This window comes from Eublepharis macularius, chromosome 17, assembly GCF_028583425.1.
Source record: "Eublepharis macularius isolate TG4126 chromosome 17, MPM_Emac_v1.0, whole genome shotgun sequence".
Lineage (NCBI taxonomy): Eukaryota > Metazoa > Chordata > Lepidosauria > Squamata > Eublepharidae > Eublepharis > Eublepharis macularius.
The window spans coordinates 38,259,864-38,282,885 of NC_072806.1; the positions used below are offsets into that span (position 1 = coordinate 38,259,864).

The 23,022-nt window shown below is 47.4% G+C and overlaps 1 protein-coding gene across 1 annotated transcript in view; it reads right to left on the reverse strand.

Annotated features, from left to right (window-relative positions):
* Window positions 1-23,022, reverse strand: part of AKAP1 (A-kinase anchoring protein 1) — a 53,736-nt gene that overhangs the window by 20,103 nt on the left and 10,611 nt on the right. Inside the window, exon 2 of the mRNA XM_055001105.1 lies at window positions 9,074-10,430. Within this exon, the coding sequence (XP_054857080.1) occupies window positions 9,074-10,406 (1,333 nt within the window). The 5' untranslated portion in view covers window positions 10,407-10,430. The remainder of the gene's footprint in view (window positions 1-9,073; window positions 10,431-23,022) is intronic.

Here is a 23,022-nt window from a genome sequence, read left to right on the forward strand (position 1 = left end):
AATATACAGGAGCATGTTGCACAATTCAGTGCACTGGCATAAAGCTGTGCATCTGAGGGCCAAACTACAAGTGACGCCTGACACAGGTTGGACCCTTGTCAGCTTCTCTCAAGTTTTGATGGGAAATGTAGGCAGCTTGGCGGAATGTTGGACAAGTGACAGTTGAAAAGTCCACTGGACAGCAGTCGGAGAGCCAAGCTGCAAGACCAGGACGTGCCTACATTTCCCATCAAAACTTGAGGGAAGCTGACAAGTGTCCAACCTGTGTCAGGCGTCACGTGTAGCTTGGCCTTGAGACTGCTGGCAACTTTTCCCCTCTATAATTTCCCCTTCTGCGGAGCCTCTCCAAGGGGCCCTTTCATGCAATAAAATCTTTGCCTACCATTCCCTTCTCATACTGCTTATTGTAGCATCCCAACTACTCCTTCAATATGCCTTAAGGAAGATTTCATTTTCTTTTTAAGAGCCACATCTGGACTGAATCTGGCTCTAGAGGCACAAGAGGAAGACCCCTGCTTAGACTCATACGAAACAAAGTCCTCGCAAAACCTGTGGACTAAGGCGGCGTAGCTATGATTGCAGAGGCCGATGGTTCAAATCTCAACAAGCTACATTTGCTCAGTCCCTTATCTGCAATTCAGAGAGAACACTGGCTGATTTTACAGGACTGCTGTAGGACTACCATAGTAAAGTACATATTTTGAAAACTAGGAGTGCTATTCAAGAAGAATAACATTTGTATAGCATTTGCATTTGCTATACAAATGCTAAGAAAAATCTTGAAACGTCTTGCAGTTCTTGGGGCTCCCCAGATTACCAGCAGCCCAAGAAAAGCTGCAAGCTATGTAAACAGGCCATGTAAACAGGCATCCAACAAATACTGGACATGATTAATACGCACCATTGTTTCTAGTTCAATAAGCAGAGCAGACAAAGGGGGAAGGAGCCCCGTGCAAGGAACATGAGAGCCGCCCTTCTGTTTTGTGTCCCTTCTTCCGTTACAGAAAACTCAGAACAATCAAAAGTATTTCACTCTGCAAGTTGTTACGTTCTGGAATTCCCCGCCAGAGGACAGTAGCAAAGACAGCTGTAAAAGGGGACTGACAGATTGGCAGAGGAGACGCCCGTCAATGGCTAAGAGCCACGGTGACTGAAAGGAACCTCCAGATTCAGAAGAACAAGATTCGGGTCCGGTAGCACCTTAAGGACCAACCAGACTTCCATGATACGAGCTTTTGAGAGTCGAAGTTCCCTTCTCGAAAGCTTGTACTGTGAAAATCTAGTTGGTCTCAAGGTGCCAGTGGACCCGAATCCATCTTCAGAGGCAGTCAACCGAGGAGGAACACCCACAGAAAGCCTTGGCCCCTAAGCCCTGCTGCTGGCCACTGTAGGAAACAGCCTGCTAGAGTAGGTGGTCTTCTGGTCATTCAGACCACCCCTTTAGCAAAAGGAGGGCAGCCAAACCCCACCAACTTGCTGCCCCCAATGAAGGACCTTGAAAGAGATGTCAAGGGGTGGGGCGGTGGGGCTGATACAGCTCTTCAAATTCTCATTTAAAAAGGGAGTCCTTTTCTTTCAGATGATGCTTCGACCCCATACCAAGTAGTTTGAACTGCAGTAATTGTTATCAACCTTGAGTGCGCCAATGAAAAGGCAGGATCCCCGGGAAAAAGACCCACTAAAACAAAAGAGATCATGCAGAGATCTCCCTTCCACCGAAGGTGTAATTTGGCTACCAAAGGAGCCACAAGAGGGACTGAAGTCCCAGGGGTGGGAAGGGGGGGGGGCTCTTTGACCTCCAGTGTTTCCACAACCCCCCTCCCCATGAGCAACTTTTAAACCCCAGTGGGGGGAGGAGAGGCACAAGCCCCATATAGGGGCTCATCTTTCAACAGTGTTAACCCCCTATATACCCAGCATTATGTTCAAACCACATTGCCCCCTCCAAGCTACTTTTTATAGTTAAATTATACCCAGGGAGATGTGATCACAGACCCCAAACATTCTGTTTGGCTCGGCCCTCCATCCTGAACATACAGGCTTCAGCGGCAAGACCAACTGCTCACGAGTCACCTTGCAAGGAAAGGCGCTGCGATTGCCTGCACCTGATGCTACCATAGCACATGTATCTTAACTTGGGGGCCTCTGAGAAGTAGGAGAAGGAAAAGTTGAAGGCAAAAAACAAATTCTGTAGTGAAGAAAACAAAGTATGTTTGGACAGAAACTCTCATAGAAGTCACAACAGGTAGAACTACCCTATATATTTGTAGTTTAACCTATGAGATTGAAAAAACACTGCTCTTTAATAACATTTTCACTAGAACCTCAATTGTTGCCGAAATTATTTACGTTTAAACAAAAAAGTTTTAAATGTTTGCAAATGTTGTGTGTATACAGTATACATAGAAATTATCATTACCTAATATTATAGTCTGTCTTATGTCATAAATCATACTACATATTTTGAGTAAAAAATTCTTTCAAATTCTCACTGTAAAAGCAAAAAAAGTCACTTTTTTCTCCCAGTATTCCACAAATTCCTCAATTTTTCTGTTGGATTTTTTTTAAAGTACTTAAAAATCCCGTTTCATCCTCAAACCCCCTCCCCTTTCCCCAAGCCATCATATCTCTGGCCCTGCAACCCAATGGAAATGTCCTAAAGAGATATCGAAGAGGGCTAAAAGAAGTGATATGGGTTTTCTCGAAAAATTTGGACTGGAAAGTTATCCAGTGTCATAAAAAGCATGTGAACTAAATTTAGCATGTTCAATCTGTTTAGTAAACAATATACCCCATGTTAATTTTATGTCTCAATAGTAACAAATACTTGAGCATTTTATTAAGGGGAATATAAAATGTGGTTTAAGTGTTACGTGCAAGACACATTCAAAGTTTTACGAGAAAATAATTTTTATTGGGATAATACTAGTAAAAGCTTTAAGACAACATAGCATGCAATTCCCTTACAATGACAAATGTAAGGGGGGAAAAGGTGCTAAAACTGTAGACACTCTAGTTTAAAAGCACACTCAAAAGAACTGCATGATGTGCTGTGCTTGTCCGTTTATCTATTTCACCAGACCACGACGCCTGCTCACAGCGACCACTGGGCTTTCTCCGACACCTGCAGTACCTGCTGATTCCATATCAGATGGGTGGTGGAAAGTGCCATCCAGTCGTAGCTAACTTACGGCGCCCCCTGCTGAGATTTCTAGGCAAGAGACAAAAAGAGGCTGTTTGCCATTGCCCGCCACTGCACAGCGACCCTGGTCTTCCTTGGAGGTCTCCCATCCAATTACTAACCAAGGCCGACCCTGCTTAGACTTATTGTCGAAGGCTTTCACGGCCGGAGAGCGATGGTTGTTGTGGGTTTTCCGGGCTGTATTGCCGTGGTCTTGGTGCTACACCTCTGAAGATGCCAGCCACAGCTGCTGGCGAAATGTCAGGAACTACAATGCCAAGACCACGGCAATACAGCCCGGAAAACCCACAACCACCACCTGCTAGGATCTGAGGAGACAGGGCTATCCCATATCAGACTGGTGATGACAATACCCCTTGCACTGTGTGAGAGGAGGCACGTAAGAGTTTTAGCTTCGGCTGTCCAAGTCAAATTAAAAACATGTCAGGTGAATTAGTAACTTGATTTTTTAAATTAGTGGTTTAATCTCCCTATATCCAGTTTATAAAATCAAACATATATTTACACTTTTCTGAGGGAAAGTCACCAATAAACATGACAATTTCTGAACTACCACACTTGCCAAATGGCAAATATGTGAAAAATTTTCTGCGGAAAAATAAAGCAATAGAAAGATTTCTGTGGAAATCTTCTATCTCCAGATAGAAGCATGCAAGCACTAAAGATCAGATTCCTAATTATTTCAACTTAAGCACAAAACCACGTTCTTTGGTTCGAGTTTTGGAGTAGACGGCCACATCCAGTCCAAGCCCTTACTGAAGCCAAAGGCAAAGACGCTGCGCTTTCTGCCGGTTTTTTTTTCCAGTGTTCACACTACAACCAAGCAGCACCAACAATATTTCATGGGGTTTCTGTTATTTTAAGCTGGTTTTTTGCTAGCTTTATTTCGGTGCTTTACTCGTAGTGTTTTTGCAGTTTTAAGTTGTATAACAGTGTTATTGTTCTACTGGTAAAAAACCCCAGCAACTAGTTTTGGTTGAGAGGTGGGGAAATAAAAATTTTTGCATTTACAGCCCACCCGCCATAAACTCAAAACAGTGCACACAGAATTCCAAAATGCGCCCCCCCCCATTCAGCTACCAGCCACCTTGTCGTTTTAACAAACCTGCTCCATTCTGCCCCCTTCCCCCACTTTGTTACAGGGCATACATGAATTAATCACATTTGCACTTTAACGTACTTGGTTAATTAATTTTATTACTGCTTATTGTATGTTGATTTTAGAATTACTGTTTTCTTGTTTTTACTGATTTTAACTGTTGTTCACCGCCCAGAGCCCCTGAGGGGGGGGGGTGATTTATAAATCGAAATAATAAAATAAAATAAAGCTGCAAAATTTGCATGCTCTTTCTTTATCCAAGACCCTAAAGAGCCGTCATCAGACTGGAGAGCCAACGCCAAACTAAATAGTCTAATAGTGTCAGATTTTCTTTATTCCATGATAAACTGGTTCTATTTATTTCAATAGGGCTTGACAAAATTTCTACATGAAAAACATTAACTTTCTAAATCCTGAATCTGCACAACAAGTATGCAGTCTGTATACCACCATCTAGAGCGCCTGGGAAAATATGCCAGTCACATGAGGTCATACAGCCAACTATCCTGGCCAAGTTAGTTATGACCTTTTAACTTGCCCTACGTAACTAGCATGATCTTCTAGCAAATAAAGTTATGTGAATAAGCGTCAGATGTTTCCTCTGCATTGCAGATTTGAGGTGGGAGGCAAGAAAATATGTGAAGAGAGTGGCAGGAAGGGACTACAAGAGCCCACTCTGCAGGAGGCCAACTAATTACACCCTGCTTAGATTATGCAAACCATGGACTAGGTGCATTTGGTTCCACTGCCCAATTTATTTGACTTCTAAGTTGTGTGTTTTCAGTTACTTTAAATTTTGTTGCAAGGCTTGTAAAAATACAAGCAAAACATACTCGAAGCAACATACTTGCGGCCAGCAAACAGCAAGCTTCTCTGGAGTGCTTCGCCTTCAGCCAACTCGTGAACGCCAGTGTTTGGAGTGTCTATGACAGAAGAGACCCTGAGAGCTAAACTACAAGAGATGAATTACACGAGGACACTCGTGTGAAGGGAGCTGCAATGTTAGCCGGGAAGCTGAGTTTTAAAAGACAGATCGGAAGGCTGTGTCGATTTCCCCTCTCTACAGAGCCGGCAAAGATGGCTCCTCAGAGGGGTTGCTAATTTCCTCTTCACCTCCTAGAAGGGGAAGTGAAACTGACAGAGCCTTCTGAGAGGCAGAGAGGAAATAAACCCTCTGAGGAGCGGATCTTTGCTGGCTCTGTAGAGGGAGGAAATTGACAAAGCCTTCCGATCTCTTTTAAAACTCAGCTTCCCAGCTACACCACAACTCCCTTCACGTGCGCATCCGTGCGTAATTCGTCTCTTGTAGCTTAGCTCCCAGTTCCAACTCCCACTCTGTCATAAAACTCACTGGCTGCTTTCTCTTGGCATAGCCTCCCTTACAGGGGGAGTTCTCAGGTGCCTGCCACTGGCAGCAAACACCTGGGGATTTGCCTCCTTGCCCGCCAACCCGCCAGTGGTCAGTGGGAGGTGGCAAGCTTCCAGAGGTTGCCCGCCACCAGCAAGCATCCCAGAAATGTGCACTGTGCGCGCAAGCTCCAAAGGGATGCAACGACGTTACCCCCGGAAATGAAGCTGTTGCACCGGCCACAGGAGCATTCCTGCGTTTCGTATGGGGCCGATTTGGGCCCCAAACAGGCCGAATCAGCTCTGCACGGATCATGGGAGTGCTCCCGTGGCCAGTGGGACGATGTCACTTCTGGAGGTGACGTCATCATGCAGGTGCCAGAACACATGCAAAGAGGACCTCGCTGCCAGCATGCCCCCCCCTCCCCAGTGGGAGAGTATAGAGACCCGGCAACCCCACTCACAGGATCACTACGCAGAGAAAATGGAGTAAAATGTTCTTGGATGGATCTGAGTTTAATTTCCAGATTCTGAATGGGAAAACCAGAATGGGGCAATGGTTGAATTAGGATCTGGGAAGACCCACGTTCAAATCTCCACGCTGCCATAGAACCTTTCTGGGTGACCTTGGGCCAGTTACACACACAGCCTAACCTACCTCACAAGGTTGTTGTAAGGATAAACTGAAGAAGGGATAAAATGTTGTAAGGCCCCTTGGGTTCCCACTGGGGAGAAAGAGTAGATATAAGTGAAATAAATAAAATGAACGAAAAACCCTTGCTGTACCCGGTGATCACAGCAACGGGGTTGAATCCAAAAACGTGTTCTCAGACGGGTCAGGACAGGGTCTCCATGCGCAGATTAAAGAGTCCCTTGGTTCACCTTTCTAGCCAGGGCTGGGAAAAACACCTGGCCGAGTCACTGAAGGCCCAAGAGCCAAACTAGATGAAAACGGGGCTGCCACCTCTGCTTAGGCATGCCTGGCTCCATCGGGTATCTGCTCGCCACCTGAGTCAGACCCTCAGTCCGCAGAGCGCAGCTTTGCCCGCCTCTTACGCAAGTTGACTGAGGGCGAGGAACCTCGGAGCCCAGGGCTGGAAAATACTGGGTCATCAAGGCAGGGAGCCTCGGGCAGGGGGGTAAGGCTTTCTAAACACCTGTTCCTGAGAAAAAAGCTGGAGAAGGAGCCCAGCGGGCTTCAGCATGCAAAGCACGGGCTCTACCATGCAGGGGTTAACAGTGTGTGCAGGCAGCCTGGAGGAAGAGTGGCCTTGCTCGACAATGAGACTCCCCCCCAATAAGGTGGGGAGCTGCATCGACAGCGTCTACCACACTCAAGTCTGCTGTGCTTGCCTCCAAACGTGGTGCTAGGCTGTACCACTACAGACTGCAGGTGGGAAAAATCACAGGGTTAAAGCACCCCCCCCAACCGTGTCAAGATTCCCTGCAAATTAGCACATTAGGAGGGAAGATTCTAGTGCTGTGTTAGTCATCCCACTTACAGGGATGAATGTAAGGGAGGGGGAAGATAAAACGCTTCATTCAAGTTCAAAGTGGTACAGTCCATTCTAACTTGTTCTGCTGCACAGGGAGAGCAGCCCATAACCACTGGATACTCAAGTAATGTGAAGCTCGGTGTGAGCCACCTCCCTCAACCCTGCCTCAATTTGGCTAAGTGAAAGGGACCCCACGCTAATGCCACTGAGCTCACAGCATTCAGAGCAGCCACGTGTGGCAATTTAAAGCCCCCCCCCCCCACATCTGGAGCCAGTTAAGGATGCTCAAGCTTCCGGGCCCACCCAGGCATCCATAAGAGACAGCCGGGGCACTCACGGCAGGCACATTCTGTCGGCTGAACTGCTGCATGCAAAATTTCTCACATTCCAAACTGAGAGCTTGGAATATTTGGACATTTTGGCACAGGAGTAACTGACAACACTTCTCTGCCTCAGCAAACAGATCTGGCATCTTCCAGAGATCCCACTGGGTGGCTCCATTTGAGCAACGGGAGGCCAAGCGCAACATCAGCAGCCATGGTTTTAGACAGAAGCCGTCTGCAGGCGATGCAGAAGTAGAAACTACAAACTGGTTTTGCAGCAGTTCATTGGTGAGGCCGCACCTTGTCCCTCCTGTGCAAAAAAAACCCTCAAGGGACTCAAATACTACGCAGAAGGCGGGCTGCTTCTTAGTCTGACTTCACTTCTCGGTTCAGAGGGCTTTGCAGAATAGGTGCACATCTGCCAAGCTTTGAAAAAGCTCAACAGCCGCAACTTCACAGCTGGGAGAGCTCATTGGTACACACACAGTTGCAGAAGCCCTTCCAAGAACACCACCACCAAGTAGGTCAGGACCTGATCTCACTGCTGCAGAGACTTATCAGCTTGCCCGAGGCGGCCCCTGTGAGTTCATGGCGGAGGCAAGAGACGGCAAGCAGGACTCGGGCTTCTCCGCCTCTCTTTCACATGTGAGAGAGGAGCTTCAGGTCAGGCTTGAAGAATAAGCAAGACTGACTGGTGCTGTATTGCTGAGCTATTTTTTCAGAACTCCACTTTGGAACATGTTGGACAGATGCCAGCATTGTCTGGAGGCCAAAGGAGGACGCAGTGAACTGTGCACAAATGGTTCACACTACACAACACAACTAAGGCACAGAAATGGGGAGGAGTCAGTAAGTTCAGGGGAAGAGCTTCCTGCTTTGTATTGTCGAAGGCTTTCAGGGCTGGAGAACGATGGTTGTTGTGGGTTTTCCAGGCTGTATCGCCGTGGTCTTGGCATTGTAGTTCCTGACGTTTCGCCAGCAGCTGTGACTGGCATCTTCAGAGATCTCTCAGTGTCACATCTCTCACTGTGACACTGAGAGATCTTTTGGTGCTACACCTCTCAAGATGCCAGTCACAGGTGCTGGCGAAACGTCAGGAACTACAATGCCAAGACCACGGCTATACAGCCCGGAAAATGCACAACAACCATAGCTTCTTGCGTTGTACACTGAAGCTCTGGCATCTATCATTAAAGGATCTCGGGTGCACAGGACAGCCACTACCAGTCAGACCACAATGATCTAGAAGGCTCAATGATCAAAGTATTAAGCTTTGCATTAAAACACTGAAAACTGCATCCCCGTGTCATGTTGCTCACCTCCAGAATGTCTAGAAAATGCTCACTGAGTGAGTCCAAGTGTTTCACCGTTCCCCCACCAAGTACTTAATTATACAAAACGCACAGTAGAAACCATCACAAGCAGCTCTAGGCCTTTAACAAATGGCAGAGATGCCCGTTGGATGGAAGACCCACAGCTCCCACGTGCATCTCCACCGTACGAGCTGGAAGAGCTGCGTTAAGAGCTGTAAGACCACCAGGAGTCCAACCCAACTTGCTCTGCTGAGAAAAGCAGACAGATGCAGGAGCTGGAAAGAGGCCCTTACCTCCAGAGTGATCAGCGTCCACTTCTGTCGGCCACGGCTGCTCATGGTGCAGGTCCAAGCTGTCCTCCCGCAGTACTCCGTTGCTATACGACACCTTATTCTCAGACGGCATGGGGGACGGAGGTCTCTTGCTGAGTGCAGAATTCTGCTCCGAGTCTTTGACTGCGGACACAGTCAACGAATCCAGGCGTTGCCGAGAAATGGGAGAAGAGCCATTTTTCAAAAGGTCTTCCGTGCTCACCGCATCTTCTGAGGTGCATGCGCTGCAGTCAGAATCTTCTGTCACAACATGAACATCTTTAAACTCCTTGTGGTTTGCAACTGTGGTTGGCTCACCAGCAGGCTGCTGGACATGTCTGGAGTCCCTGGGCTGGCTGCAATTCAGGTTGGCCAAGACGCCATGTGTCAAGTGGCTTGAGAACGTTGCGTGGCAGTGGGTTCTCTCTTCTGGTGGGGGAGGAGATCCCACTGTTGCCTTCTCAGAGACGCAGTCATTGCCCTTGGTGGATTCTGCCGGATGAACAGCTCCGGAGGGCACCTTTTCCAGCGGTTTGTCAATGTGGCTGGCTGCCATCTGACAAAGCCTGTCAGTCATGTTACTAACTGAACTGGAAAGCACTTCCTCAGTGGCGGCCAAGATGACCTGTGAAATTATATGGATGGCTACCTGCTCAATTTTCTCAACTTCCTCTTCGTCCAAACTTACACCTCCAGTCCTCTTTTTCTCTGAGCTATCCCCCAATAACTCTTCCGGACGGGGGGATTCCACCGAGGAAGCCACCAACGGCACCTGGTCTGCAACCTGACTAGAATCCGGCCGGCCCCCAGCAGTAATGTCAGCGCCGAGGGAGTCACTGGTCATTTGTGCGGTAAGAAAAGGCTCTTGTGCAGGGAACCCAAACACACCCTGGGGCACCACCACGCTATCCAGTTTTTTACTGTCGTCCTGAGGCATGTGGGATTCAGGGGTCGTTCCAGCAGGGGCAGGAGGGTCTCCTGAGGAATTAAAGCTCTGGGCACTCTGCTCTGACGGGGACGCCCTCAGGGGTGGTGAAAGTGTGCAAGTCAGTCCTTCGGCAGAACACGCCGTTTCTGAAGGCAGAGCGAGCGTGCTGTCTGATGGCGCGCCTTCTCGGGCACGAGGTCCGGGATGTTCCCTACAGCCAGGCTCCCTCTTGGGAGAGCCCACCCTGCACGCTTCCAAGCTGTCCAAGTCTGGTCTCTCATGATTGCTGGCACGTTCTTTTTTACGCGACGAGAGCCACCACCATCCAATGAGCGCCAGCACTCCGGGTATGGCAAAAGGTAGTAAGGTGCGGAAGCGCAGAGCCATTTTGAGTATCCTCAGCAATTATACCTAGGAGGCAAAACAAAGCAAATCATGTAAAGGTTTTTCACTGTTTGAAGCGCTTCGCTAGCGCCATTCCAAATCATTTTTAGATTGCTTTCACTAAGAATTCAGTTCTCCAAAAGTTTAGAGATTCTAACGGGCGCAGAATTTAAACTCACTTCAACGGATGTCCTGATTCTTGCTACCTTGATGAGCACATGAGCTAGTTCTTAATCTGTCTTTTCTACAGGGCCAAGTCAGACAGCACTGTGTAGTGGTTGGAGCAGGGCTCTCTAGTGCGGCACGCAGAGGCACCATAGAGTCCACCTGCACTTCCCATGGCATTCTCCAATCTTTCCTGAAAGTGGGTGGGGCCACTGTAAGGCACGGCTTCATATATGCTGGTCTCCTGCAAAAGAAAGGATCTCCCACGGCTGCAATATTAGCCACCGCCACTGGAATATGAGAGCAGGCAAGTGTCTGGCACTGTGGTTCTCTTTCCTGTTCTACCACCACTACCCAAGTCTTTCCTTCCTACTCTCCCTCTGTAATTCTCAAGCAAAGCAGGGAGGAGGGTCCTGTGTTTGCCCCTGCCTCTTCCAGAAGCCATTCCAGGTTTGACTCTGCGTCCCCCTCTCAAAATTCCAAGGGAGCACTTGGGTTAGATTGCTGGACCAGCACCTGGGAGACCCGGGTTCAAATCCCCACCATGCCACGAAAGCTCCCTGGGTGACCTTGGCTAGTCACCTTCAGACTAGCCTACCTCAGGAGGGCAAAATGGAAGACAGAAGAATGGCATACGACTGGAGAGAGAAGTGGGCTATGAACAAGCAAACATTCAAAAGAAAGGTGGTCAGTCAGATGATGCTAGGAGGAAATGGGAGTCAAGTGCAGGCAATGCTATCACATTGCCTTTTATATGGGACTTCACTTTTATTTTGTTGTTTTTTATTGAGTATTTTGCAAATTGTCCTGGGGACCCTTGGTCTCAAGACCTGCTTTAAGGGACTCAGGCTATAGATCCGGGAGCCTGTTTAGCCACATTGGGGGGGGGGTCACTTTTCCATGGTGGGGCCCAGCAGCGCAGGTGTTAGCCACAGGACAGTCATCGGCAGAACACTGATGAACTAAGAGAGAGAACGGCTTTTAGAAGAGTGATTTCATATAGTTAAGTGGTATTTGGTTAAGGGACACAGCTGAGGACTATACTACTGAGTAGCAGGTAGCGACCAGGTAACTTCTGCATCATTTAACAGGCCATGTCTAATTGCTTATCCTATGTTTTGGCATTGTCTCAGCTCTGTATTGGATCTCTGTTTGCATTCAGATTTCTGTAATCCATACCCGATTGCAGTGTTATTGAATGTCAGAGCCATTGATCGTATGTGTAATCCACTTTGAGACTCAGGGAGAAATAACATAAATAGGTAAATGAGCGGCACCCCAAAACTCCCTCCATGAGTTTAGTGACTAAAAGCATCGCTGGACTCCATGCCCCTCTAAACAGAACAGCCCTGACCAGAAGCCAGGTCAGTAGTATCAGGGCACTGGGTGGCAATGAAATGGCACCCCATGAGATGGGCATCAGTTCTTAAGAGTTCTTAAGAGGCTCAGACACTTGACACGTTTTTCCTTTAAAAGGCTAACAAAAAGCAGGCAGATTTTGCATAGTAAAACCATGTGGACATCCACCTTTGCATAGTAAAACCTTTAAACCTTTGCTTCCTTCCCAGCACGACCCCGAGACAAAATGAGGCTGCATGACACTGCAGCTTGTGTGGAAGGAGGCTGCAATCTTCAACTCATTTAAGCTTTATGTGCTGCCAAATTGTTGGTATGCCAAGCCCTGAAAATTAAGGGGGGGGGCAATTCTTGATGCTATATTTTCACTTTGAGGCCTGCTTAGTTGCAATCAAGGTTGATTCTAGCCCATGTAATTGTTTCAGTTGTGCACCCCTACTGAAGTGTCCTGGTCCAATGACAGGAAATACAAGATGTGTGGCAGATGACCACTAAATCATTGCACAGAGCAAAGCTCTCATGCTGCTATGATTACAAATGGCTGTGTGAACTTGCTGAATTTGACATCTTGGAACACAAAAGCAGCCAAGCTGCACATAGAAAATGGTTTCACTTCCTTCTCCACCCAACATCACCACCACCAAAGAGTCCCAACTATTATGCTGAATAACTTCAGCATCCCAACATATTATCCAGTAGTGGTTAGGAGGTCAAGGAACTTGCTACCCCTCTGGCCCCCAAGTCCCATCCCCAGAGCAGCTCTCTTGCCAGAGCTCAGTGCCAGCACTAGCAATGCTCCAGGAGGTGGCTCAGCGACACCACGAGTCTCTCTCCTTGGAAGCTAGCTGTGCCCAGCACAAGATAAACCAAGCTGGCATTTGCAGAGTTGAAGCTCCTTGAGAAGAACAAGGGGGCCACCCCTGATGAGCTCTGGAAAAAGCTGGGCACACAAGTCCGGCTGCCTTGCGACAGAGACAGGGTAAGGCCACTCCCAGACGATCTCCAAGTAACTACAGTAACTGGTTCACCGTTTGTGTCGGTTTGTATTTTATTTCAGTATTTGAGTGCCTTTTGGCCAAAGAGCAGGATACAAGCTCTGCTTGAGACCCTAGAAGGTCGCCCCCACCAGAGACTCACGCACCACTCGGAACAGGTAAAACTTTGCCTTAAATAACAACATAGTAATAACATTTGATTTATATACTGCCCTTCAGGATGACTTAACACCCACTCAGAGTGGTTTACAAAGTATGTCATTATTATCCCCACAACAAACACCCTGTGAGGTGGGTTGGGCTGAGAGAGCTCCAGAGAGCTGTGATCAGGCCTTTTTTTCAGCAGGAACGCAGTGGAACAGAGTTCCGGCACCTCTTGAAAATGGTCACATGGCCGGTGGCCCCACCTCCAAATCTCCAAACAGGGGGGAGTTTAGATTGCCCTCCGCACCAGTGGCGCAGAGGACAATCTAAACTCCCCTCTGTTTGGAGATCAGGGGGTGGGGCCACCGGCCATGTGACCATTTTCGCTGAGGGCAATTTAAACTTTAAAAAACTCCTCCCTTGTTCCAGCTGACCCAAAGTGATGTCATTGTATGGTCCCAGGAATGTGCATGCACTTTGCACGTGCGCATGTGGTACCACCTCTTTTCACAGAAAAAAAGCACTGGCTGTGACTCACCCAAGGCCACCCAGCTGGCTTCAAGTGGAGGAGTGGGGAATCAAACCCTGTTCTCCAGATTAGAGTCCCGTTGCTCTTAACCACTACACCAAACTGGCTCTTAAAGTATTTTACCCATTCCAAAAAAAAAAAGAAAAAGGGGAAAAAGCAACATTTTCATGGAAATGTTAGTAGTATTCCAACATATCCCAGTTTTTCCATAGGAAATACTGAAAGAAGTCTCACCCAATTTTTTTTCACCCCCAGGCCTTTACACTTCCCCTTACGAATCTGGGCCCCAAACTGTTTGTAAAGAATGCTGCAATCTCAATCAATCAATCCGCATAAATCTCTATGGTGTCGGTGACATATCTTTGTATATATAATCATTCAGATTGCCTAGTTAGATGTTAACTATTTGGTTTCTATGTATATCTATGTATAGTGTTGACTGTTCTTGTACTTCTTATATATATATATATATATAAAATAAAAGAATGCTACAATCTAGTTTATGGTCCAGATGTATGGACAACGGGCATCATTCAGTCATGGACCATCCTCCAGGAGATCTTATGGACTGTGGTCAGCAAAAGAGGCTTCACCAGCTAGTCCAAGTTTCACCCAGTTCTTTTTTTTTAAAAAGAGAAAAAAAAACTCGTGTTGCGAGAAGCAAGGCAGCCTACAGTCAACCATTACAGCTGACGGGCTGGCTAACAAGAGACGTAGGTGTTCTTGTTATGCAGCCACAGGCCACAGCTGACAAGGTGCTGCAGCCTCAGGGAATATAAAATGCCACCTCTGTTCTGTCTAAAGGACCACAACTATCCTGTTAAGAAATATAGACCCCCCCCCGGGGGGTGTCTATAGTCACCAATTCTGCAACCCTGCTATAGGCTAACCTCAGTTTAGTTATGACAGCCATGCATTTAGTTGAGGTGAGGCTGGACTTTCCACACGTCCTCATGCCAAGATTAGAACTGGTGAATGAATACTTTTAAACTTGTACTAATTATTGGGACTGCTCCTCCCATGTGAATCTTGGGACTCTTTTGGAGGCCTCCTGTCTGGTCCCTCTTTCTTAATAGAGCGCATTAAGGTCTACTCATGTTCCACTCCGTCCACTGAGATCTGTTAATTTTATTGTTGCGCTAGAGCCCGTTATGATTTAATACAACAGGTCCTAGCAGCGGGCACCGGCCAGCCTGCTCGCACCACAGGGGGCTGCTGGGCCGGGCCACCTAGCAGCTGGCCATACCGCAGCTGGCCGGGCCGCCCGGCGCAGCAGCAGGGGCCCCCTTGCCCGTGGATCACCTGGGCATGGAGAAAGCAGGTTCACCCGCCTTCTCTCTGCCCAGCTGAGGCAGGGTCCACTGCCTCACGCTGCAGTGGGCCGCCAGAGATTTTTACTCTGGATCAACTGATTAAGTTATAAAGATGAACAGGTTCTCTTGCATGGGCCGGCCTGTACATGGGCAAAATCAACAGCAGCCCGTACATGGGCTTTCTCTGTGGTGGCCCCTACTCTATGGAGGAGGACAGGAGAGCCCCTGCCCACCTGGCTTTCTGCAAACAATGCAAAACTGAATTATTCAAAAAGGCCTTTTTTCTCAGCTAAGAGGGTGGTATTGTAGGAAAGGGATCCCAGAGGTTTTGCTAGAGAGTTAGAAACCACAGATTTCACCATTATGTTACCTTACATATTATCTGTTGCTTTAAATATATACTCCTATATCCTACCTGTGCTTTACGTTGTTCAATGTAAGTCCTAGAATTGATTACTGTTTCAGCAATTCCTCAACCTCATACTGGATCCTTGCTAATACTGTACCTTTGTAAACTTATATTCTTGAAACTGTATTCGTTTACCCTATGACATTTGTGGAAATGTTCTTGACACTGTGTGGAAATGCCTGCCCTTGTCCTTGCCTCTAATTGTACTGATTTCACACTATGTAATCCACCTTGAGTCTCAGTGAGAAAGGCGGAATATAAATAATAAAAATATGTATTTTTATTATATTTTATAATTGTATATTTTATATAATAATTGCATATATTTCTCCCACTCCAATATTTCTCGGTTTCCGCTACTGAAAAAAAAACATTTTTTTCATAGCTTCAACATTTTCAGTCTCTAGACTTCACACAAAAGATGTGCAACTAAAACTGATATGGAACAGTCCAGCACTATGCACAATAGCTAGTCAGCTTGCTACACATAAGTTAATATCTAAAATCAATTTAGAAAAATCTTCTCTTCTGAAATTATCTATTTGTTTTAGCAGGCTCATTTTTTTTTTTTTTAGCAAGACAGATGTTTGCAGGAATGTTTCACACATCCTTCTCAAGAGCAATACAGCTACAAATTTAGGCACTTCAACACAACACTGCCAGTCAGGCTGTTTGTATGGAGTCTCCGTTGGAGTTATAAAAAGACAAGGCCGGCATTCCTTTCCTTAACAGAGGAGAACGGGCAGGCCCTGTGGGTGGAATGCAGGGGGGGGGGGGCGGGGGGAGAGATAAAACAGCTGCCCGTTCACGGAAGAGCTTGCCTACAGTTTATGGCAGCAGACTTTGCCAAGCAAGACGCTGTCCTTGGAGACACTGAATGTTGGAAGTTCCATCCTGGGATACAAATTCTGAATCCTTGTTCTCTCCAACTTGAGAAACTGGGGTTGGACTGGACCACTTTTGATTGATTGGAGAAGTGGTCACGTGACAAAAAAAGATACACCCTTAACATGGAAAACGAGCATGCTATGCTACAGACCTTTTGACTGGCAAGCCGATTGTCAACATGGAGGGAGCTCGTTTTGTGTGATGGAAGAATCAGGTCTAGGATGTAGCTGTAGACATGACTATGGTCACTCAGCCTCAGTAACAAGGCCTCAAATCACAGTAAAAAAAAAATCTGTCTCAAGGTTGTGACCAGTTGTGATCATGTATATGAGCAGTATAGGACTCCATGCCAATAATCTCCGAAGTCCCACCGATCCTCCAGGCCTCCGGACTAGGGATGTACAAAATGAAACAAACGAGCCAGAAATACTCCTGAAGAATCACTGGTTCAGTTAGTTAAAACAACTTCTGGAACGGCAAAACAAACTCAGGAAACAAAGCTGTAATGACTCCCTCTCACCAAAAAGTTCGTGTGTCTCAGTTCAGTCTTACCATGCAGCAGCAGTGCAGGCAGGCACTGGACCAATGCATCATCTGTAACTGTTTTCCTTACTGGCAACCAGCCAATTGGATCTCGTTGGTGGGAAGGGGAATGTGTACATTGTGTATGAGCGCATTGTGTCTTTGGGCAATGGCATTGGCTCTGAGTGGCTCATCCTCATAAGGATCAATTCACAACAGACTTACTTTGAGCAGCGGGAGGTCGGCTTCACCTCGCCCATCTCTTTCTATGTGCTTTTATGCACAATGCAAGATAAGGTCAGCAATCCACATCCACGCAGCTGTGTACATGCAGGTTTGGGGAGAAAGGGATCTCTTGCAACCTCTGAGTTCCTGACTGCCACAAAGACTCATGTAATGCACATTACGATGAAAATTGTTAATAACAAAGCATTATTACAGGAGAGCTGCACTGAGGACAACACAGGCCTGTGGGGGCCAGGCTGCCCACTCTGTAGCCTTCTGTGGCTGTCCTTTGCTTAGGTGCCACAGCAACTTGCCAACTGTGATTGAAGATGTCAACCTAAGATAATGGGTCAAGAAGCACCAGGAGACGCTTCACCTTGCCTAGAAAAGACGACGACTTCTTTTCTGGGCCCTGATTAAAACTGTTAACCCTGTGTTAAATGAGCAGAGATAATAGGGCTGCGTATGCACTAATGCATGGATCCATGTAGACACTCAAGTCTTTTCAGATCAGTATTCTACATGGACCGGTCTAGTTAAAGACTGGACTCCCTTCATTTGAGACTAGCTTTGGCTTCAGTTCTCCATCATTCAAATCTGGGTTAATAGTTACCCGCTCAGCCTCCCACCTTTACTGATTAAAAAATGGAGAAAAGAGGGTCACCCTTCATTCCCCCAACATCCCATTAACAAAACCACAGGACCCCCCACCGCTGCTCCCAATCTCATCACGGTGGACTGTTTTAGGAAAGAATCCCTGGGGTAGGGGGAGAGGAGTGAAACACAGCACTCATCCCTGTGGTGACGGCACAGCAACCCCCCTCCCCAACATTTCTGTACCAGTACAGCAGTACAGCATTATGGCCCACTGTCAAGACAAGAGGTCCAAACAAAGGATCAGGGCAATGGGGTATGCATGGTCTACTCTGGTTGGAAACATGGCAAATTTCGAAGAACAGCAGCTGTTCAGAGGCAGAGGGCATCGAGTTAAACGCCAGTCAGTTTCCGCAGGTCTCTCCAATGTGACCAAAAAAATCTGATGCTGAGATTAAAGCCTTTATGGGAACACTCTGCTCAATTTTGAAGTCTGAGAAGTGCTCCACAGTGCTCTTTCCCGGCTTTTCAGTTCTGGCATTCAAAGATCAGAGCCGAGGACTGAGTTCGGTCAGATCCACCCACATCAACTCTGGTGGGGACTGTACAGCCGACACCCCTGGCCAGGCACACACGCCACAGGCCAAAACTCATGAAAGCGGAAAAAACAAACCGGTTAGAGCTGAGACAGCAACAGCTTGCCTGGAACAAAGCAAGAACGGAACGGAGTTCGTTCAGATGACCCAGATCCAAAACTGAGATGGAAATTTCCTCAATGCACATGCATATTCTGAACCAATCCTTGCAATTTTGGCCTCATGAAAATCCAGATGTTTGCCAGCCACGCCATTGGATGGGAGGGGGTGAGCCCCACTCAGTTTAAGATTTGGAACAGAGAAACTTTTTCATCAGATAGGGGCTATCGTGGCTCTCGATAAGAGTGGCAGTTTAGCCACAATTTTTATTTGGATTTTAGGCAGGCTTAGGGAAGAAAACTTATTTGTAGGTGATAAATGAAAGCCAGAAGTACCAAATCAACTTGGGCAGCTTCTGTGAACCAGAAACTGTGAGGTGAAATGGTAAAACTACACCTTCGAGATAACCTGTCTGGGGAAAGGAGATCAAATCTCCCTTCAGTGTCTGTATTAACTGAGGCTCAGTTTCAACTATTAGGACAATTTATAACTCCTGGGGAATGAAGCTGAGAGCCAGCTGTACATTCTATACAAACGTACTACACAGATGTTTATCCTTTTACACACCTTATTTTCTGCAAGTAAATCTTTGTTGTTCATTTTTATCTGTGTCTTGTCTATCATCGAATCAGCTGTGAAAAGTGGTTTATACTTGCTTCACCATTAAGTGCATTGTTCTTGTAGGGGGCCAAATGAGAGCGCTTTAGGGAAGACAAAGCTTGCATGCTATCAACCAGTTTATCACATCTTGTGCCTTCCTGACTGTAAGCCACTTGGGTTTCAACAAAGAAAAAGCAGGGAGAGCGGGAGTGGACAGCCGTAATTGGCAGAGGGCAGAAGCCGCCTCCTCTCATTTCACCCATCCCATCATAGCCACCACACCACCAATTCTGCAGCGAGCGCTCAGAGGGACCTGCGTGACTTTGATCCACTGCTATTCTGCTGTGGTGGCAACAATTCTTTTTGAACTACCTGAGATTCTTTTCCAAAGTAGGGAGACGAATATGAATTTGGGGGGTGGGGGGTGGGATGAGACATGCACAACTGAGGAATGTAATGGGGGTGAAGGAGTGAGAACGGCTCTGAAAGGAACCTGTATGAAGTCTGCTCAACTCACCATCCAAGTTTCTCAATAACATTCCTTGTACTAATTCAGAGATTTGATGAAGTGATGAAGACCGGCAACCTGTGAGCCTGGGCAGCACCTCTCGATTAGGCCAGTGCCTGAATCCCAAAGCCGGCTCTTCCTGCTCTGCCAAGCGTTTAGAGCCCCACAGAGCCAAGACACCCTCTATGCCCCAGAATGACAGGTCATACATTATGCAGCAAGGCCTCGCAGGCAAGGATTCATTAAAAGACACAGTTATGAGCTCATGATCTTAACAAGTCACCTAGTACAACTGTCCAGGGAGGGGTGGGGAAGGGAGAGGAGTACACAGCAATCCAGATTTACTACCTCCGCTGGAAACCACCAGACGACAAGCCTCGCTGGGCAAAGGCCTTGTCACCCAGTTTCTTGAGACAGGGAGCTGGTGCCACATTGGGGAACAGCGCTCAGAAGTGTCACCAGTGGCAACTCATGAGCCACTTTGTGACCTCACAAATCTATCAAGCACCAGAAAGCAGCAAGAGCTGGGTTTCCCCAAGGGCAGAGACCAGCACAATCCCAAGCCCTTCTCCCTTGGAAAAGGGGAGATGCTGGAAGCCCAGCATATGAGAGTGAATATCTCTAAAACTCACTGTGATGTTAGGACCCCCCCACCCCACCCCCCGCCAGGGGGTGGGGAGTACAGATTTTGATTGCCACTGGGTGGATCCAGCCATCCTCCAAGGAACCTCCCTCCAATTTTATGTAGCCCTCTTGACCGTCTGCCAACTCGCCTAATATGATGTATGCCATCAGCCACCCCAAGGGATGCACTAGGCTGGGCGTGGTTTATGGGCTGTTGTGAAGAACTGCTGCCTCCTGTACAGATTTTTATGCACTGGTTTTTATGCTTTTAATGTATTTAAATGCACTTATGTACTTAATGTATTTTAAAACTGATTTTACTGATTGATGTTCCAGCTCTGAGCCCGCTTGCAGGGAAAGCAGGTTATAAATTTAATATAAATAAAAATAAATAAAATTAAGAGCTACTGAGGTTGGAGGAAAGCTTCAAGATTGCTTGGTAGTATATGGACAGGATCCAAACCATGTGGGCACGGAAGTACCTTCCTTGGATCTGAGGGGTGTCTGAATAAGACATCGCATGGGGACTTCCCTTACTTGTATTCTTCTACATTTATCCTTGCAGCAATGAGAACTAGCAACTTATGGCCAACAAATGCTACTCACCTAGGCCACATCTTGCTTCCTATCATTCTCTGAAGAGCTATATGGGCTGCAATTTACAGGTTTTGTGGTATATAGCTGCCCAAAACTAAGCATTTAGAAGCAACAAAGTTACACAAACCAACACTAAGAACACAACATGCAAGGCCTGGCTCTCACTAGGTTTCCTGAGGTCAGTGCCAGACCTGGACCATGGCACACGGAGACTAGTATGATAGAATTTTCCTCCATAACATTCCCATGCAAGCAGAAAACTAGTAAGTCAGGGAGAAAGCTAGGCTGGAACCCTTCTCCAGCTCAGGATTCCCACATCACCAAGGCCTGTGTCACACAAACACCTCTCAGCTTTCACACAGAAATAGCTTCAGGTCTAGGGATACTTCCTTTGGTGAAGCAGCTTAGGCGGTCTGTGTTTCTGAGCACCAACAGCCAACAGAACAGAGGACAACAAGTTCTTTCCCTAAGAGCGACTCTCTTTAATTTCATCACTCATCTCCAATACAATTTTTATATACCAACTTACAGCATAAACATGCATGATGCGTACATGATGCGTCCATGGAAACCACCACCGCCGGATAAATCCTGCTGGACCATGGCACATCCTGCGCAGATTCCCATTTCACAGACTGGTCAACCAGAGGCCTCCAGAAGGCATGCAAGCAGGGAACACAGACCAAGGCCTTCCCCCGCACCAAGAGAGATGATCTATTTACGTGTTGCTGCTAAGAGAACCTAGCCCTAATGCCATGGATTTGTTTAACCTAGTCTCCACCACTGTATCTTGTAGCAGTGGGTTCCACAGGTTAATTCTGTGCTGTACTTTCATCTGTCCTCAATCTACCACCCAGCAACTTCACTGAGACCAAGTGTATTACGACAGAAGATGCTCTTAATACAATGGCATATAAAGCCTCCAGCCCTGCCCCTATCTGCTTCCCGAAGAGGGGGCCGAGTCCTCCTTTATTGCAACAGAACCACTAAGCACAACTCCGCGCCCAAGCAGGGCTGCTCAGCCTTCAGCAAACAGGGCCATATAAGGCTAGAAATGATAAACAGGGTCATGTTTTCAGGAGAGACTAAAGAACAATTCTGCTTAAGATCCACAAGGGAAAAAGCCGGCTGATTTTGACTTCAGCCAAAACACAAAAACTTCCATGCCAGCCAAGCCACTGAACTGCAAATGCCGACTTGATTGTGAAGTCTGAAAGAGCTCGTGAGGGGCATACCCCTCTGTGTTGGACAAGCCCAGAGACCCCAGCAGTCTGATCAATGGGCAGACATTTACCTGGGCACCCCTGCTGGAGACCACGTCCACTTTCGTGTTGCGAGGAAGAGAATCGGGATAGGGGCTGGTGTTTAGAATCTGCATGGCTGGGCACCTGCCGAGGGCCCAAGCTTGGCAGAGGGCCCGTCCCATGACTGGCAACATTAGTTCAATTTCCAACAGAAACAGTGCTGGGAGGAAGGGAAGTGCCGAAGCAGCCTGCTGTTCTTGCCTCCCTAAGGGACCACCCCAAATCAGTCCCCGCAACACTGCCCGTGACTTTCTTGCCTCTTGGCATCAATGAGTGTTTCTAAAAAGCATTCAAATTCCCACTCTGCCGTGGAAGTTCACTGGTCAAACCTAGAGCAGTTTCTGAGTGACCTGCCTCAAAAGGCTGTTGTGAGAATAACATTGTAAATGGCTTTGGCTAGCATTTGCCATATACTGCTTGACAAGCTTCCAGTCCATGCCAAGTCCTGCTAATACAATGGCAAGTAATGGCAAAAACAGAAGCAAAGGAAGCGTATGAAGGGGAGTGTGCTGAGGAGACACAGGATTCTCAATGGCCACCATGTCGCCCCCTCCTCTGAATCACCCCCTTTTCTTTACAATCACATAATAGTTGCGTATTACTGGAGAAAGAGAGACGGGCAGTAAAGTGTCAGGGAACGCAACTGACCAGGCAGAAAGACATTCTGGATGGGACCCGGTTGCATGAAAAACTAAAGTCACGGGGGCTGGGGAATTTTTCCATGTTAAAAATAGCCCAAGGACACCCGAGCTGCCTTATAAGCCAACAGAAGCTGGAGATCCCAGAAGAGATAGGTACGGAGTTAAGCTAAGGCAAAAGGGAGGCAATGTCGTTTCCATCTCAAAGACCCACCCTTTGCCGATCAGCTAGGCTGGCACAGGGCTGCCTCAAACGCTCTGGAAGATCAGGACACCAAGCCAGACATGTTGCTGGTGTGCCCTTGAAGGGGGTCTCCTGCCAACTCCGGAGCCTGCAGGGGAGAGGGGCACTCTTCCGATGCCTTCCTTCCAGAGCAGAGCAGAATGCCCTTTCCGCCCTTAAACTTCCACAGGCTTGAAAGCGCGCAACACTGATTAGGGTGGCTGCCTTCAGACACGAACATTGATACAAGAAAAGGCCATTTCTAGGCAGAGAAAAGAGTGCCACACACC